Source organism: Canis lupus, chromosome 27 (assembly GCF_003254725.2).
Source record: "Canis lupus dingo isolate Sandy chromosome 27, ASM325472v2, whole genome shotgun sequence".
NCBI classification, from domain to species: domain Eukaryota; kingdom Metazoa; phylum Chordata; class Mammalia; order Carnivora; family Canidae; genus Canis; species Canis lupus.
Window position 1 is genome coordinate 38,518,539 of NC_064269.1, and position 18,378 is coordinate 38,536,916.

Here is an 18,378-nt window from a genome sequence, read left to right on the forward strand (position 1 = left end):
TCTGTTTGCTTTGTGTTTATTTTTGCTGTTCGTGTATCTTCTCAAGGTAGAAGTAGAGATTGTTGACATTGAGACCTTTCTTCTTTCCTAATAAAAACATTTGATGTGATCATTTTCTTTAATCACTACTTTAGCTGCATGCCACGTATTTTGATATTTTGTATTTTCCTTCTTTTTTAAAAAGAGTTTAGGGATCCCTGGGTGGCGCAGCGGTTTGGCGCCTGCCTTTGGCCCAGGGCGCGATCCTGGAGACCTGGGATCGAATCCCACGTCGGGCTCCCGGTGCATGGAGCCTGCTTCTCCTTCTGCCTGTGTCTCTGCCTCTCTCTCTCTCTCTCTCTGTGTGACTATCATAAATAAAAAATAAATAAATAAATAAATAAATAAATAAATAAATAAATAAATAAATAAAAAGAGTTTATGTATTTGTTTGAGAGGAAGGCAGAGAGAGCATGAGCAGAGGAGAGAGGCAGAGGGAGAGGAACAAGCAGACTCCCCACTGAGTGCAGAGCTTGACATGAGGCTCAATCCTAGGATCCTGAGATCATGACCTGAGCCAAAAGCAGATGCTTAACCAACTGAGCCACCCAGGTGCCCCTCTTGGAACTTTCTTTTTGATCATTGGATTATTTACAAGTAGGTTGTTTAGTTTCTGTGTGTTTGGAGATTTCCCTGTTATCTTTCTGTTATTGATTTCTAGTTTTAATTTCATTATGGTCAGAAAGCATACTTTGTATGACTTCAATCCTTTTAGACTTGTTGAGGTTTGTTTTAGGACTCAGGACATGATCTGTCTTGGTAAATGTGCCATATGCATTTGAAAAGAAATTGTCATTCTGCTGTGTTGGGTAAGTGTTCTATAAATTTCAGTTAGATCCTTTCATTTTTTTTAAAGATTTTATTTATTTATTAATGAGACACACAGAGAGAGAGAGAGAGAGGCAGAGACACAGGCAGAGGGAGAAGCAGGCTCCATGCAGGGAGACCGATGCGGGACTCGATCTCTGGACTCCAGGATCACACCCTGGGCCAAAGGCAGGCGCTAAACCACTGAGCCACCCACGGATCTCCCAGTTAGATCCTTTCAGTTGATGACATTATTCAGTTCTACATATTTCTATACATTTGCTAATTTTGTTTACTTGTTCTGATGGTTACTGGGAAAAGAGTTTTGGCATTTTCAACTACAATTTTGGATATGTCCATTTTTTTCCTTTAATATGTCAGTTTTTGCATCATGCATTTTGAAGCTCTGCAGTTAGATGCAGAGACATTTAGAATTAAATCTTCTTGGAAAAACCAAACTTTTTATCATAATGTAATGTTCTTCTTTATCCCTGGTAATTTTCTTTGTTCTGAAGTTAACTTGCCTGATACGATTATAGCTACTTCAGCTTTCTTTGTTTTTAAAGATTTTATTTATTTATTAACGAGAGATACAGAGAGGCAGAGACACAGCCAGAGGGAGAAGCAGGCTCCCCACAGGAGCCTGTTGTGGGACTCGATCCCTGAACTCCAGAATCACACCCTGAGCCAAAAGCAGAGCCCAACTGCTGAGCCATCCAGGCGTCACTTAAAATCCATTTTGATAATCTGTCATTTAGTTGGTGTATAAAGGCTACTTACATTAAAAAAAATTTTTTTTTAATTTTATTTATTTGTGATAGTCATACAGAGAGAGAGAGAGAGAGAGAGAGAGGCAGAGACATAGGCAGAGGGAGAAGCAGGCTCCATGCACCGGGAGCCCGAGTGGGATTCGATCCCGGGTCTCCAGGATTGTGCCCTGGGCCAAAGGCAGGCGCCAAACCGCTGCGCCACCCAGGGATCCCAAGGCTACTTACATTTAATATAAGTATTAATATGTTTGAATTTACTTCTCATCATTTTATTATTGTTTGGTCCTGTTTATAATTCAGCTATTTCCACTTTTCAGCTTTTGTTGTTGATTTGGATATTATTATTTTTTTAAGATTTTATTTATTTATTCATGAGAGAGAGAGAGGCAGAGATATAGGCAGAGAGAGAAGCAGGTTCTATGCAGGGAGCCCAATGTAGGACTCGATCCCGGGACTCCAGGATCACACGCTGGACCAAAGGCAAGCACTCAACTGGTGAGCCACCCAGGCATCCCTATTTTTAAAGATTTTTGAGAGAGAGAAGATGCTTGCACAAGTAAGGGGGAGTGGCAGAGGGAGAGAGAGAAGCAGACAGCCCACTAAGAAGGGAGCCTCACATAGGGCTTGATCTCAGGACCCTGAGATCATGACCTAAGCTGAAGGTAGACACTTAACCAACTGAGCCACCCAGGCACCCCTATTTGGATATTATTTAGTATTCTACTTTATTTTTTTTTCACTAAATTTTTCTTTTCTCTTCTTCTTTTTTTTTTTTTTTTTTTTTTTTTTTTTAAAGTGGTTGCTCTGTGGCAGGAAAGGCAAGCTTTTTCTGTGAAGGACCAGATAATATGTTAGTCTTTGCAGGTCACACAATGTCTGTTGCAACACTCAAGTCTGGTGCTGTAAACTGGTGCAGCCACTGTGGAAAAACAGTATGGAAATTCCTCAAAAAGTTAAAAATAGAACTACCCTATGACCCAGTAATTGTAATACTGGATATTTACCCCAAAAATACAAAAACACTAATTCAACGGGATACACACATCCCTATATTTATAGCAGCATTATTTACAATAGCTAAATTATGGAAGCAGGCCATGTCCATCGATAAATGAATGGAAAAGAAGATGTGGTATATATACACAAAGGAATATTATTCGGTCATAAAGAATGAAATCTTGCCATTTGTAATGACAAGGATGGAGTGAGGGAATATTATCCTAAGCAAAATAAGTCAGTCAGAGAAAGATAATACTCATATGTGGAATTAAGAAACAAAACAAATGAGCAAAGAGAGAGACAGGCCAAGAAACAGACTCTTAACTGCGAATAACAAACTGATGGTTATCAGAGAGGAGGTGAGTGAGGGATGGGTGAAATAGGTGATGGGGATTAAGAAGTGCACTTATAATAAGCCCTGAGTAATGTACAGAATTGTTGAATCACTATATTTTACACTTGAATCTAATATACCACTATAGGTCATCTATAATGAAATTAAAAAACAAAGACCAGAAAAACAACAAAGAATCCATAAGCAAACCTCTGGGCCTGTGGTTCTATCATGGGAAAGCAGCCACAGATAATATGTAAATGAGTAAGTGATAACTATGTTCTCATAGCATTTTATTTACAAAAACAGGTAATGGGCTGGATCTGGCCTGTGGTGTGTGTCTTACTAATTCCTGCTCTAGGGATTTGAAAATACAGGGATCCCTGGGTGGCGCAGTGGTTTAGCACCTGCCTTTGGCCCAGGGCGTGATCCTGGAGACCCGGGATCGAATCCCACGTTGGGCTCCCAGTGCATGGAGCCTGCTTCTCCCTCTGCCTATGTCTCTGCCTCTCTCTCTCTCTCTGTGACTATCATAAATAAATAAAAATTTAAAAAAAAGATTAAAAAAAGAAAATACACACTTATCATAGTTCAGTCAGAATCTGTACATAAAAAAAAACCCATCTGTACATCACCACTTCTAAATGTAGACTTTACTACCACGTTAGATTGCTTTATTCTTTTTTTTTTTTTTTAAGATTTTATTTATTTATTCATGAGAGACACACAGAGAGAGAGGCAGAGACACAGGCAGAGGGAGAAGCAGGCTCCATGAGGAGAGCCTGATGTAGGACTCAATCCTGGATCCTGGGATCAGGACCTCAGCCAAAGGCAGCTGCCCAACTGCTGAGCCACCTAGGTATCCCTATTGCCTCTTCTTTATATTATAATTGTCATATGTATTACATCTACAAATGCTGAAAACCTATCATAGTTTTATAATTTTTACTTTCAACTGTTGCAGACATTTTAAAGACTTAAGAGAACAATCTAGGGATGCCTGGGTGGCTCAGTGGTTTAGTGCCTGCATTCGGCCCAGGGTGTGATCCTGGAGACCCTGGATCGAGTCCCACATCGGGTTCCCTGCATGGAGCCTGCTTCTCCCTCTGCCTGCATCTCTGCCTCTTTCTTTCTCTCTGTCTCTCTCTCCTGAATTAATAAATAAGATCCTAAAAAAAAAAAAAAAAAAAAAAAGAGAGAGAGAGAGAGAGAGAACAATCTATATTTACCATTCATGTTGCTCTTCCTTCCTGATGTCCCAAGTTTCCTCAGTCACTATTTTTCTTTTGTCTGAAGAACTTCCTTTAGCGTTTTAAAAAAATATTTATTTTAGAGAGAGAGTGAGCAAGCAAGCATGGGGAGGGGTAGAGGGAGAAGAGACTCCTGAAGCAGACTCCCTGCTGAGCATGGACCCCCCTCCTCCCCACCCCGACTCAGGGCTCCATCTCTTGACCTTGATATCATGACCTGAACCAAAATCAAGAGTCAGCTGCTTAACCAGCTGAGCTGCCCAGGCACTCCCTTTAGCATTTTTTCTACAGCAGCTCTGCTATGGCAAATCCTTATACTTTCTTTCACCTAAGAATCTCTCTCTCTCTCTCTCTTTTTTTTTTAAGATTTTATTTATTCACGAGAGACACAGAGAGAAAGAAAGAGGCAGAGGCAGAGCGGCTGAGCCACCCAGGCATCCCCAAGACTGTCTTTATTTTACATTAACTTCTGAGTGACGCTTTCATTGGATATAGAATTTTGAATTGACAGTTTTCTTTCAGCACCTTAAGTGATTCCAGTTCCCTCTGGTTTCCATAGTTTTGATGAGAAATTTGCAGTAATCTGAGTTATTGTTCCCTTAAATGAAATTGGTTGTTTTTCTCTAGATGTTCTTTGGATATTTTTGTTTTTAATTTTCAGCAATTTATTGTGTCTGGTCATAGATTTGAGTATATTGTTTGCTCTTCACCAAGCTTCTTGAATCTGTATTTGGCTTTTGCCAAATTTGGGACCATTTTAGCCATAAGAACTGCCAATAATTTTCCTATTTCATACTTTTTCTCTGCACCTTCTGGGACTCTGTTGACACAAATGTCAGATCTTTTGGTCTTGTCCCACAGGTCTCTGAGATTCTGTTTTATCTTTTTTGTTTGTTATAACTTACATATTAACTATCTTCAAAGTCACTCCTTTGTCATCTCCATTCTGCTATCCAGTGAACATTTTGTTTTGGCTACTCCTACTTTGCAGTTCTAAAATTTCCATTAGGCTTTTCCTTAGGTCTTCTATTTCTTTGATAAAACTTTCTATCTTACCATTTGTTTCAAAAGCCTCCTCTCTTTCTTCTTCCAGTATAGTTATACTAACTGCTTTGAAGTCTTTGCTTTAAATTCCAACATCTCTGTCTTGGGGTTGGTTGTCTTTTCCCTGGAGAGTTCTTTGTATGCTGAGTAATTTTAGATTGAATTCTGGATACTTTGAATATTGTTTAAGACTCTGGATCTTACTAAAATCCTAATGGGAATGTTTTTCATTTTAGCACACGATTGACCAGTTTGGTTCAGGCAATAATTTATCTTCTTTGCCTTGTGGTTCCAATGTGAGTTTAACTTTCAGTTTGTGATGCCATTTAAATCAATCCTGAATGTGTGCTGCCCAATGATTAATCAGACCTGGATAGTGGTCCACATTGTAGCTCAATTCATAAAGCTTTGGTAGGATGCTTAAGGTCAGATGCATGCTTGTGCAGCTTTGCAGTGAGCCCAGGAGTTCACACACAACTCTACAGGACTCTCAGTTTCCCTCCTCTCTGTGATCGTCCTGACACTTTGATTCTCTGGGTCTTCCTTTCCCAATCCTCTGGCAAAAGAGGGGGGGGGGGGCTTTAGTTTCTCTACTCTGCTGAGTATTTCCCATTATGTGTCTGAGCTAAACATCAACAGAACAAAGAAAAAAAGCAAAGAGATTGGCCTCACACTTTTGGGACCACAGGTCCTGTAGTAAGGGAATCCTCCTCCTCCAGTTTTCAGTGCCTGCCCAGCCACTACTGCTGTCATTTTGCTGCTGTACCTACACCACCATGGTACCGCCTGGGGCTAGAAGTGGAAGAGAAGGAAAAAAGAAAAACAACAGGTGATTCCTCTATTCTCTGACCCTGAGGAGTCCCTTTCCTGCTCCTCAGACTTGCAATAGATGGCTCCAAGAGGAGTTCATTCAGGTTGAATGATGTACAGGTTTGGGGTCACCTTTGAGTCCACTCTGGGCAATAACGGAGGTGAGGGAAATGGCAAACACCACTGGTTTCACGGAACTTCAAATTCTGGTTTCTTCCTCCCTGTTACCATTTACTTCTCTGAGATCTCATACAATTGCCCCATGCATTCTGTCCAGGAGCATTGGGAGTGATGGGAGTGGGATGCGCCTGTTCCATCTATAATCTGTGTGGTCCTGAACAAGTTACATAACGTCTCTGTGCCTTTTCTGTCATCTTTAGAAGAGGATAATAGTGGTATCAACCTCAAAAGGCTATTGTGTGGATTAAATGAATTTATATATGTAAAGCACTTACAATAACGCTTGACTATAGTAAGCACTTAATGAATATTAAACTATTGTAAAAAAGATGGGACAACAGAGATAGGTAAAAAAGACAAAAATCACCCAAAACCCCTATTGCCAACACATAAAACATATACATTATGGTTTAATATTATTTCAGATTTTTCAGTCAAGATATATTTACAAATTCATTGAATAGACAAATGAATATCTAAGTATAGAATTATATTCCCTGCCCCACTCCCCAAATTATGCATTTATTAGGGTAGAGGCAGTAGGTTACAGGATAAAACCTTTCATCACACTCTTCCTCCCACCCAAAATGCTCATCCTCTGGGCAGCCCCAGTGGCCCAGCGGTTTAGCACCACCTTCAGCTTGGGGTGTGATCCTGGAGACCCGGGATCGAGTCCCGCGTCAGGCTCCCTGCCGGTGCCTGCTTCTCCCTCTGCCTGTGTCTCTGCCTCTCTCTCTCTCTCTGTGTGTCATGAATAAATAAATAAAAAAATCTTAAAAAAAAATGCTCATCCTCCATCAGGCTAACTGCCACTTTAGCTTCTAGTTTCAGTTGAAAGGTCACATCCTTGAAGAAGGCTTTTCTGACCCCAGGTAAGATATAGATCCCAATGTTAAATGCTTTCATGTCACCCTATACATCTTAGTACTTATCACACTTTTAAATACTTAGCCATATACTTAAGAACCTCAAAGCATGAGACAAGTCCTCTCTCTTGTCCTGTACTCAAAGTTTCACCTTTGTACATCCTTCTGTTCCAGATGGTGACCCTAGGCCTCCTTACCTGTCTCCAAGGCCCTGCATTGCCTTTTAGCTGATCCAAGTTGGCACTAATCTGGGCAAGTCTGCTTATATAAATGGGACTTCTCAGCTCACAGCTGAGTCAATGAGGACAGTGAAGGCATATTTCTAGTCCACATCCTGGAGATTCTAATTCAGTAGGAACTGGGGTGGGAGTGGGGTCCAGGAATATGCATTTTCAAAAAATCCCCTAGTGTTTCTGTGGGCTACCAGCATCAGATGCTGGTATGATATGCTGGTGGCCCACAGAAACACTGCCTGTGGTAAGAAATTTCTAATATGACTTCCACAGTGACCCCTGCCTTCTGATAGTCAATAGGCTGGAACGGGGGACTTGTAAAACTAATGGGATACCTCTTCTGTGACTAGATTAACAAGACCAATTCTGCTTTCCTGATGTAGTCTCTCTGGCTTTTGCTCTGATGGAGAACTACCTGGGTTGCCTCTGACCAACAGCCAGCCCAGAAATGAGGTATGGCTCCAGCTAACACTTTGATTGCAACTTTGTGAGAGACTCTGAGACAGAAAAGTGTGCCCCACATTCCCAAGCCACAGAAACAGACAATAAATGTGTTGTTTTAAGCCACTAAATTTTAGGGTAATTTGTTACATTATATCAGATAGGTAATACATTGCCTAGACTGCCCAAAGCTCCCTTCTATCACCCATGTTGGAAGACACATCTACACGGAGAATTTCCAATCTCTCCTCAACAGGATTTCATGAATAGTGACTGTAGACGTTGTCTTTGCTCTTCTTATGCATAAAGATGTACACAGTCTGGTTGCTGTTTTTAGCTTCAGACACTATGGCTTAGTATTTTAAGTGTCACTAGTTTCATGTGCATGAACTCTGAATTCTCATAAAGGCAAATCCTCTTTCTCCTCCTACCATAGTGGTCCAGCCGTAAGACTACCTAAGACTGCTGTACATTAGGGATCAGTGTGTGCCAGTGATGGTAAGATTGATTAGAAATATTCTGGTGCCCCGAGCTTGGTCAAACATGAAGTCTCTAAATCCTGAACCAAGTTTCATGGTCAAAAACTGAGTCCCAAAATAATCTGCTCCCCCTTCTTCATGCCTTGGTAGCCAAGAGCCCCGTCTTTCTAAGTCAAAGACAAATTGCATTTGCATGTCTTCAGGAACATGTGAATGGTCCCCTTCCATCTCTGGGTGTTAAGCCAGGCAGTCCCGACTCAGCCCACAGTTGGACACAGAGCCATCCACTGAAGGCTGGAACTAGAGAGCTCAGAGAATTATGGCGTGCCACTGGCTGGAACTAGCTTACAAGAAAACAAGATACTAAGTTCAAGTGAAAAGTTGGGGTGGCGGGAGAGGGGGGGCAAGGGGACAGGCTCAAAGTGCCAGGAATTAGCAACTTCTACACAATGGAGGGTGTGGAGGGAAGGGCTTTATTGAAGAGGTAGAGACTGAGAACCAAGACAAAAGAGGCTCAACAAACTTGTCAAGAGCAAAGCTAAACTGAGAACTCAGGAGTGTCAATTCCTCAAGTAGGGCTCACTAGACTGGCCCTGGGAAGTCTCCATTGCCCTCTCAAAACCAGAGGCTCACCCAGCCCACTTTTAACCAAAATCCAGGATCTCACCCCACTTTCTAGTTCTGTGACTGAGACCTTTGGCACTGGTAGAGCGGTCTGTACTAAATCTCTACCTAGAGAAAAACACAATCTCTGGAAAGCCGCTCAGTCAACACTGGGACCCTTGGGGGCACCCCTTGGGAGGCAATGGCTTCACGTACAAGTTGGGTAGTGGGGGGGCGGTCTACCATCCCTTACACTAGAGCTTCTCAATTCTAAAAAGTGCGCAGCAGTCCACTAGACTGAGACCAACTCTCCCAGCATGGGAAGCTCTGCCTTGGATAGTGGATAGGAGCCTGCTGCTTCTTACAGCAGCTCTCAAGAGTTGTGTGGTCCTGATGTAAAAACTGAAGGTTATTATAAACTCCTCCCCCTTATAATTCTGTAAGAAGGAAAACAACAAGCTGAACTCCAACTCCTTGAGAGCAGAACCAGCGACAGTCATTTTCCATGTCAGTGCTTTTTGCACATTGGTGCTCAGAAAGCATGTGCTGCTTCTGAATGAGTGCTGGGACACTGAGCAATTTGTCTACAGTCATATGACTCAAGATCTAGGTCTCCTGGCTCCTAGGCCAGGACTCAGCACATAGTATCTGGTTCTCCTCTTTATCCAGCACTTTGCTTTAGAATGGACAATGAGCCTTCTTCCCATCCACACATAACAAAGACAGAAGATACCCATTTCAGGGCATGTTTGTAGATAGACTTCTCATAGATTTATTTCTGTTTCATGTTATATATAGATATATGTATATATAATTTTTTTTTTTTTTTTTTTTTATACAATCTATATCCCCTTCCCTTCCCCAAACTCACAAAAGGAAGTATAAATCCTTCCAGGATTGCCATCAGGCTTTCCAAGATAGCCAGGGCTAAGAAAGAACCATCTCTCAACATCTCAAGAGACAGCTGCTGTTCTTAGGCTCTGGGGTCATTGAAGCAGCAGCATTCCCAGGACCCAAGGGGAGAAGAGAGGAGAGGAAACAACTGTAGTGTGATGGGATTCTAGGATGAAAGTGTCCAGTGACTCCTAGAATGGGAGACTGGCTCCCAGAATTCTCTGGGTGGGAATAAAGGTGGAAGCCCTATGGCTCTTCAGATGCTGCCCAAAAAAGGCTGGGGGTAAGGAGTACAAATTGGGGATAAGGCATGCAGGGATGGGGGTTAGAAAGAGAAGAAACACACGTGGGTTATGCTCCAGAAGCAGCAGCCCCACCTACTCCATGACGTATAACGAACAGGGACAGATGCTGGCCACCCTCCCCCCGCTTAAAGAAACAGGGAGAGAGCATAGCAGGGAGGGGGAGGGAGACAATGGGAAACACAAGAAAGTCACATAAAGCAAAAGTACCAACAAAAACATGACTTGTACTTGCCTCCTCCCTAGAGGAGGGTCAGGAGAGAAGGGGGAGGTTAAGGGTCATGAACCTAAGATTATCAGCTGGCCAGGGGCACAGGAAGGCTCTCTGAGGTCTCCTAAAGGACAGGCAGGCAGCTGGGACCCCACATCCCCAAGGAAGAAACGACAGTCCCTTCAGTTCGACTTGGACCAAATCTTGGCGCTCCCTCGGAGCCTGGCAAAGGGAAGAGAGAGAGAGAGGCTGCAGGGAATCCCTTGACCCCTGTGGGCTCCCACCATGTCTACCCCCATGCAAATAATTAAAGAGGGTGAGGACAGCCAGGTCACTGAAATAAAAGCAGGGTACCCCGGAAGCAAGCAGTTCCTGCCATAGTGGCTCACCCCTTGCCCTTTGAGGCTTTCTTGCTGGGCTGGCGCTGGTTGGTGCCAGGGGCAGGTTCCCTCAGCTCAGTCAGGTGCTGCTCAGGGTCCTGAGATGTAGCCGCGGCAGCTGCGGCTGTTGTAACTTTAATGGTTTTTTTCAGATTGGCGACCTACCGGAATGAAAGAAATGGGGGAGGATGACGGAAGACCCAGAATCAGCCAGTCCCTGCCTACCTTGTCTTTTTGCTATAGCCACAGTCCCACATCCCCCACCACACACCCCCATCCCGCACAGAACAGCTGGCCTGGACTGCACGAACTTGGGCCCATCCGGATCCCTGGTCTGCTCACCTCACTCTCGATCTGCTGCTTCAGGCCAAGCTGCTGTTCTTTGTGCTGGTTGGCACGGCTCACCTGCTCCTCAATGCCTGACAGCACCACCTCACAGCCCACACACCTGCAAGAATCAAGAAAGGAGAAGCATCAGCAAAGGGAGGCTGTGATCACATACTCACAAAAAACAGACTTGGAATATCCTGCATCCAAACCCTTGTCCTGATTCAGGAACCCTAGCCAGGGCACCTGGAGATCACGGGCAACAAGGGTCCCAGAAGCCACAAAGACACTTGGTGGACAAGAGAGGTAGGGGAAGTGCCTGGAATAATGTGCAATGTTGTGAGGAGGAACTAAATATAACAACAGGGGGATCCCTGGGTGGTGCAGCGGTTTAGCGCCTGCCTTTGGCCCAGGGCGCGATCCTGGAGACCCAGGACTGCATCCCACATCGGGCTCCCGGTGCATGGAGCCTGCTTCTCCCTCTCCCTCTGCCTATGTCTCTGCCTCTCTCTCTCTCTCTCTCTCTGTGACTATCATAAATTTAAAAAATAAAAAAATAAATTAATTAAATATAACAACAGGTGGATGCTGAAGGGAAAAACAAAAAAGCATGTTAGACAAGAATATAAAGAGAGAAACAGAAGTGGAAGAGACCCATGGCCTACAGTGTTGCTTACAGACCAGTGGGAGGAATCCAACTGAAGACAGTGAGGCTCCAACATCCCAGTGAGGATCTTCTCCAGAGTACTGCTCCCTCTCCCATCCCCCAGTTACTAGGCCAAGGACACTGCATCCAGCCTCTTGCTCTCCAGGCCCTCCTCTGCTCCCTTCTGCCCTCGGAAGCTTTTGGAGGAATGAGCTCACTTCCCTGCTTCCTCTGGGATTCCACCTATGCAGCCCAGCCCAGTCCTCCCCCCAACCCCCCAAGAGTGAGAAGAGAAGAGCCAGGGCCAGGACCCAGTTCTCACCATTCCTGCAAGGTCCGAGTGATGGCACTGAGGTCCTGGCGCTGGATGTCCCGCCCGATGCTGTAGTCAACCTCCAGCCGCTGGTTGCGCTGGTCCAGAGAGCCGCGGAGCACATCGGCGTACACCGCCTCAATGACGAGGTCTTCCAGCTGCCGCACATTACGCAGGGCAAGGGCCTCCAGCAACACTGCGTATGGGATACACTGGGGCCCAAGGAGGTCAGGCTGGGATTTGTGAGGTTCTGCAGCATAGAAGGGCTCCCAAGATTCTTCCCTCCTTATCCCCCCTGCCTATCCTCCACTCCTACTCCTAAATGATTTCCTCTAAGAGGCTGGTTCTTTTGTTTGTTTTAAAGATTTTATTGATTTATTCACGAGAGACAGAGAGAGGTAGAGACATAGGCAGAGGATAAAGCAGGCTCCCTGCAGGGAGCCTGGTGTGGGACTTGATCCCAGGAGCCCAGGATCACGACCTGAGCCAAAGGCAGACACTCAATCACTGGGCCACCCAGGTGCCCCTAAGAGGCTGGTTCTAAGGCAAAATAAGGGAAAGTATTGCCACCTGAAAACATTCCAAGAAGGAAAACTGCAAATAAAATAGAAGATTTGGGGATCCCTGGGTGGCGCAGCGCTTTGGCGCCTGCCTTTGGCCCAGGGCGCAATCCTGGAGACCCGGGATCGAGTCCCACGTCGGGCTCCCGGTGCATGGAGCCTGCTTATCCCTCTGCCTGCGTCTCTGCCTCTCTCTCTCTCTCTCCTCTCTGTGCATTCTCATGAATAAATAAATAAAATCTTAAAAATAAATAAATAAATAAAATACAAGATTTACGTTCCCCTACCACCCTTTACCTCCCACACCATCAAGGAAAAAAGTGACATCTGCCTGGATGTCAATCCTCCAGCCACAGCTCAAGACAGCACACAGACCTTGGAGCATACAAGCCTAGCATTAACGGGAAGAGGTGGGGGAGGGCTCTGGTGTTACTGTTTATCATTTATCTCCCACTTCCTTCCAAAGCGGCATTTCACGATAGGGAGCCTGATTTAGGTAAAGTCATGAGAATGACAAGAGAATCAAGTAACAGTTGAGAGAACGTAGGTGGGCGGGGGGGAGAGGAATATTTAATAAAAAACTGAACCTAACTGAAACTACTAACTGAAATACTTCTGACTCTAGCATATAGAAGCCTAGTACTTCGCCAGAAAAGAGAGCCTTGTTGCCAAATCTGAAAGCCGAGGGCATTCGTATGGGACTTTATTTAGGATTTTTTTTTTTTTTTTTTTTTTATGATAGTCACACACAGAGAGAGAGAGAGAGAGAGAGAGAGGCAGAGACACAGGCAGAGGGAGAAGCAGGCTCCATGCACCGGGAGCCCGATGTGGGATTCGATCCCGGGTCTCCAGGATCGCGCCCTGGGCCAAAGGCAGGCGCCAAACCGCTGCGCCACCCAGGGATCCCTAGGATTTTTATTCAATTGTTTGACAAGGAGAGAGAAAGAGAGAGAGAGAGAGACAAAGCGCACACGCAGGAGAGCATGAGTGGGCATGAGCTGGGGAGGGGCGGAGAGGGAGAAGCAAGCTCCCTGCTGAGCAGCGATGAGGGGATCCCAGGATCCTGGGACCATGACCTGAACCAAAGGCAGACACTTAACCGACTGAGCCACCCAGGCACCCCTGTGTGGGACTTCCTATTGTGAGGAGGCAGGTGATTGCTAAACAAGTAAATGGTATCCTGGTTGCTATTTTGACCCAAAATGCAAAAAAATGCTGAATGAAACCAAACAAAACCGAAAACTAAGAATATTCAGGGATGCCTGGGTGGCTCAGTTGGTTAAGTGTGGGCCAAGGCTGTCTAAGTGCAAACTCCCTTTGGACCATCCCTTGTGAAGGGACATTCCTCTTTACCTCATGACTGGGGCGGGTGTGTGTGTGTGTGTGTGTGTGTGGGGGGGGGGGTGATGGACTGTCACTCACCTTGACTTTAGCAGCCAAGGTGACAACTGATAGGTGGCGAAGCTTATTCTTCTGAGCCTCTGTGAGTGGGGGAAGATTCCGGGCTTCAGCTGGGATAAAAGGACAAAGCAGAGGAAATCTTGATTACACTTTCGTGGGAAGCCCTAGCTTCCTACCCTCTACTTAAAAAAATTTTTTTAGTCTTCCATGTCAATTCAGGTCTTGACCCTGACCCTGTGTACCCCAGGAGGGTTTCCCAGGAATTTCTTTGAAGTCCTTCCAGAAACTGCCCTTCTCCCACCACTACTCCAGAGCTCTAACCCTCTGGTTACCTAAGTAATCAGCATATGTCCCATAGGCGAACACAGTGAGTAGCCGGAATGTGGAAGCGAAATCACTCTCAGCTAGCTGCAAAAATACAAAGGAAGAGGTGACAGGACAGGCGTCTCTCCAGTTCCCTAGCCTCATTCTGTTTTCAATTCCACTTTCTGGCCCCATCTCTCCCTTCTCCCATCAGCTCTCCCAGCCCCCAACCCCCCCCGGACTTCTCTGCCTCTCTGATGGCTCTCCCTATACGAAGGCCTCATTGCCACCTCCAGGCCCTTGTCTACACTACTCCCCCCAATCCACCATGCCCTCTTTCTCCGTACGTCTTCATTCTTACCCCAAATTCAGAACTGAGCACATTCAGAGTGTTTGGTAGTGAGCGCACATGCATGTACACACACACACACGCACTCAGACATTGTAAACTGCATTTTGGTCCTTAGAGCATGTTTAATATTTCTGAATCTGAGTAGGCAGTCTGCCGTACCTCCCAATTCACCAAACACTCCTGCGTTACCCTCATGCATCTCTGAGAGCTGCATGGCCTCTACGTCAGACCTGCAGCACCCAGGAGGCTTTCATCATCCAGGCCAGCCCACTCAGATCTCCTCTCCAATCACTGATCACTCATTCTGGCACTTAATCGATCAAACCCTTAGGCTGTTACCGAAGAATATCTTTCTTTCCAATATGATAACAGCTCCAGGCCCTGGTATCCCACCCAGTTAGGTCTGCAGAGCTATTCAGGTCTGCAGAGCTATTTGGCTCTCAGAAAATACTTGCTAAATGAGTAATTTACATGGCCATATCCATTCATCTTATCTCTGCAACTGGAATATAAGTTTTAGGAGGATAATAAGCACTGTGTCTTACACTTTTCTGGTATTCCCAGATGACCCGCAGAGATAAACAAGCACTCAACAAATGCTTGTTTTTTTCACCTTAACGGACCCTCTTTAGTTCCACTGTAGAAGAAAGCGTAGGGAAAGAAGGCAGCCAGAGTTTTCTCCATATACCAGTGACTCCTGAAGGCTAAATCCATTGACTCCATCAATTACTGGCTCTCAAAAAGCTAACACAGTTTGCCTGCATATCAATGCCATAGCACCTCAGGACTTGAGCTGATGTCACACATCTTGGTGATCCAGCACCCCCTAGACTTTAAACTCTTAACTCTATGTGAACAGTTCTCTCTGCTGTGTCCCTAGCATCTTGCCACATGTCTCGGGGAGAAAGCCACCTTCTAACACTTCTAGGCACTTATCTAACTTAAGTGAATGAACAAAGGGTACAAAGTGAGGAGAGGAGGGGCTGCCAATTTCATGTTCATTCCTCCCAATTGTACCAGATTCTACACTTCCCATAATCTGACCTGATTCCTATAATTGACACTGAGGGGCAGTATCAGTTTCAATTTTAAACGGAGGTCTTAAAGTAAAAGTGACCTGATCAAGGCAACATGATCTTACTAAGAGGTACTACATTGGAGGAGACAGGATGGAATTAGGTCTCCTTTTCTGAATCACTCTTTGGCTTAAAAATGAAAAACAGTGGGTTTTACAGATGATTCATCAGCAAAGGAAAGTGAGAGGTTTACTTGCCTACTTATTTTGCCAGCTGCTAATTAATCATCACCATATTCCTGTTCAACCGAATGGTTATGCGGTTGCAAATGAGCCCTGCCCACCCATTCTCAAATTCAGACTTAGTCCCAAGCTTCCATGTGTGCCTTCTAGGCCAGGAACCCACCTCTCTAACATTAGGCATATCCAGCAGTTCCCCAAACACGTAGACACCAGGAGCCTCCAGCACCTGGTGGATGAGTGTGGCCAGCGCTGCCCCCTTGGCCGACTTGGCCAAGAGCAGAAATTGCTCCTGGTTCTGCCCTGTCACCTTCACCTCGGCACTCATGGCTGCACTGAGCTGGGAGGGCCTGGGCTCAGGATATCTGGAGCTGCAAGGAGAGAGAATGTGAAGCTGGAAGTCCCTGAACCCTGGGAGGGCGGGAAGCACAGGGGCCAGGGGCTGGACTGCAGAGGCACTGAGTCACATCTACAAATGAAGAACGAGAGATGGGGCTGTCTAAAACTCGGTTCTAGAAATCCGAAAACCGGCCACTTTGACGGACGCCTGGCTGAGACAGAGTTGCCAGGCCCCCTCCCCCATCCCTGGGCCTGATCCCAAGGCCCACCACGTGCACCCCACTGAACCCCAAGGCATAGGATGCGGTGGGGGAAGGGGTGTCACATGGCGTCCACCCTAACAACAACGCTCCCTCAAATTTCCACGGTGCCGCACAAGTACCCCCAACCACGTGACCTCACCCTCACGATCCTTCCACGTGGCTCCGCCCCCTCCCTTAAAGAGGCCGCCCAGGGACCGCGGGCTCACGCCGACTGCCCCGTCGTACCCTGGGTCAGACTCTGCGGGCCGCTACCTGGAAGCTTCGTCTTCCAGCACACCGGGCGGGGCAGCCACTCCGTCACCTCCGGCAGCTGTTCCAAGCCTTTCCTGCCACCTCCCCGCAGAGTCGCTCTGGCCACTACACTCTATGGCGGGCTTCCGGCTCGTACTTCCGCTCTGGCGAGGCCAGGCCCCTCCCCCGCCTTCCGACGGCTGAAGCTCCGGCGAGCGCCAGTCATTCTACTCTCTGATTGGCTGTTGAGGAAGAAGGACGGCGTCTTTTTTTTTTCCTGCTTTGTTTCAATAAAACTTTATTGTCCGACGAGCGCTAGATGGTAAATGCGAAGGGAGCCCCTTGTCTGCAGCAGGTACCGGGTGGTTAAGTGTCTGTTCAAAGCTGCTTGAAACCTGGAGATCGGGCTGCACAGGGCGCTGGAGGCGGCAGGAAAGCTGTAATGAGAAAGAGCGGCCTGGAGAAGGAAAAAAGGGAGGGAGGGAAATGAGAGACAGGAAGAAGACAAGAATAGTAGAAGTTTCGCAGCAGGGATCCCCTGGCTATTTTATTTTTTTTTTATTTTTATTTTTTTTAAAATTTTTTATTTATTTATGATAGTCACACAGAGAGAAAGAGGGAGGCAGAGACACAGGCAGAGGGAGAAGCAAGCTCCATGCACCGGGAGCCCGACGTGGGATTCGATCCTGGGTCTCCAGGATCGCGCCCTGGGCCAAAGGCAGGCGCTAAACCGCTGCGCCACCCAGGGATCCCCCTCCCTGGCTATTTTAACCACTCCTTTTTTTTTGAGGAGCAAGAGGAAAGTAGTGGGAAAAGTACAGGAAGTAATAATAGGTAACACTGACATTGTAGTAACATTGCTTACTATTGGTGAGGCATCTTTTAAAATTGCATCCCGTTGAATCCTCGTAACTATACTGCATCCCCAGTGTGACTCCGGGAGTACTTGTAGAGTGAGGCTTTCGTGCGCATCGAGTCTTTTCATTCCTGCGAGACGAAAAACCCCTAGGTGTAAGGAAGGTATCTGTTATTACTTTAACTTTATAGATAAGGAAATTGATGCTCATAAAAATTTAGAGATTTCGGGATGCCTGGGTGGCTCAGTGGTTGAGCGTCTGCCTTTGGCTCAGGGCGTGATCCTAGAGTCCCGGAATTGAGTCCCACATCCGGCTCCCTGCATGGAGCCTGCTTCTCCCTCTGCCTGTGTCTCTGCCTCTATCTCTGTGTCTCTATGAATAAATAAAATCTTAAAAAAAAAGTTAGAGATTTCAAATTGAACACCTATAAAAAAAAATAAAGTTAGAGATTTGCCTGGAACTCATGTCTCTTCAAGCTGGAAACTATCTTTCCACGTTACCATGATACTTTAGGAAAAATAATAAATAACTAACAGTTCTGTAGTATTTTACATCATACGGGCTTGCAGAAGGTCAAATAAGAATAAAGTTAATGACGTTTTGGAGGACTTTGTGTTAGATGCTGAATGAAGAGGTTTAGTTAATTCATTTGATGCTTATAACAATCTATTATTTTTATTTTCTAGATGGAAAAACTGAGGCCCAGGGAAGTTAAGTAATTTATAAACAATGGAAAGGAAAGAAAGTGAGAAAAAAAGAGAACATAAATGAAGAGAGTATCACAGGACTGGTAGACTGCTGAAGAGGAAGGGACCTTAAACTCAAAGTTTATGGTCCACATGGCTGAGTTTATGGTAGCAAATGAGAAGCAGAAACAGACAAAGGAGAT

The 18,378-nt window shown here is 45.5% G+C and overlaps 2 protein-coding genes across 14 annotated transcripts in view; both read right to left on the reverse strand.

Annotated features, from left to right (window-relative positions):
* The window catches only part of CD4 (CD4 molecule), a 97,287-nt gene extending 94,121 nt beyond the window's left edge, over positions 1-3,166 (reverse strand). Inside the window, exon 1 of the mRNA XM_049102444.1 lies at positions 3,160-3,166. The gene's annotated coding sequence lies outside the window, so the exon portion shown is untranslated. The remainder of the gene's footprint in view (positions 1-3,159) is intronic.
* A 1,455-nt stretch (positions 3,167-4,621) lies between these two features.
* On the reverse strand, positions 4,622-16,813 carry COPS7A (COP9 signalosome subunit 7A). 13 transcript variants are annotated; one of them, XR_007406378.1, is made up of 9 exons: positions 16,654-16,812; positions 15,966-16,170; positions 14,222-14,297; positions 13,911-13,999; positions 11,938-12,140; positions 10,985-11,090; positions 10,652-10,803; positions 5,916-6,035; positions 4,622-5,799 (listed from the first exon to the last, which is right to left on the reverse strand). XR_007406378.1 is itself a non-coding variant. In XM_049102452.1 (8 exons), the coding sequence occupies exons 2-8, from the start codon at positions 16,125-16,127 to the stop codon at positions 5,993-5,995; spliced, it is 852 nt and encodes a 283-aa protein (XP_048958409.1). In that variant the 5' UTR covers positions 16,128-16,170; positions 16,654-16,813; the 3' UTR covers positions 4,622-5,992. The 13 variants fall into 13 exon arrangements, 11 of the variants coding, with proteins under 11 accessions (XP_048958409.1, XP_048958413.1, XP_048958410.1 ...); XR_007406377.1 differs by having other exon boundaries at positions 11,938-12,161; positions 16,627-16,792; XM_049102452.1 differs by having other exon boundaries at positions 4,622-6,035; positions 11,938-12,161; positions 16,654-16,813.
* Positions 16,814-18,378: the final 1,565 nt, after the last annotated feature.

Excerpts from the sequence above, each read along its gene's own strand:
- COPS7A (XM_049102452.1), bottom strand. The coding sequence starts at position 16,127 with ATGAGTGCCGAGGTGAAGGTGACAGGGCAGAACCAGGAGCAATTTCTG. Across the intron at positions 10,804-10,984 it reads AGCAGCAGATCGAGAGTGAG|GTCGCCAATCTGAAAAAAAC; the intron begins GTGAGCAGACCA and ends TCATTCCGGTAG. Across the intron at positions 6,036-10,651 it reads AAAGCCTCAAAGGGCAAGGG|CCCCAGGCGGTACCATGGTG; the intron begins GTGAGCCACTAT and ends TTCCACTTCTAG.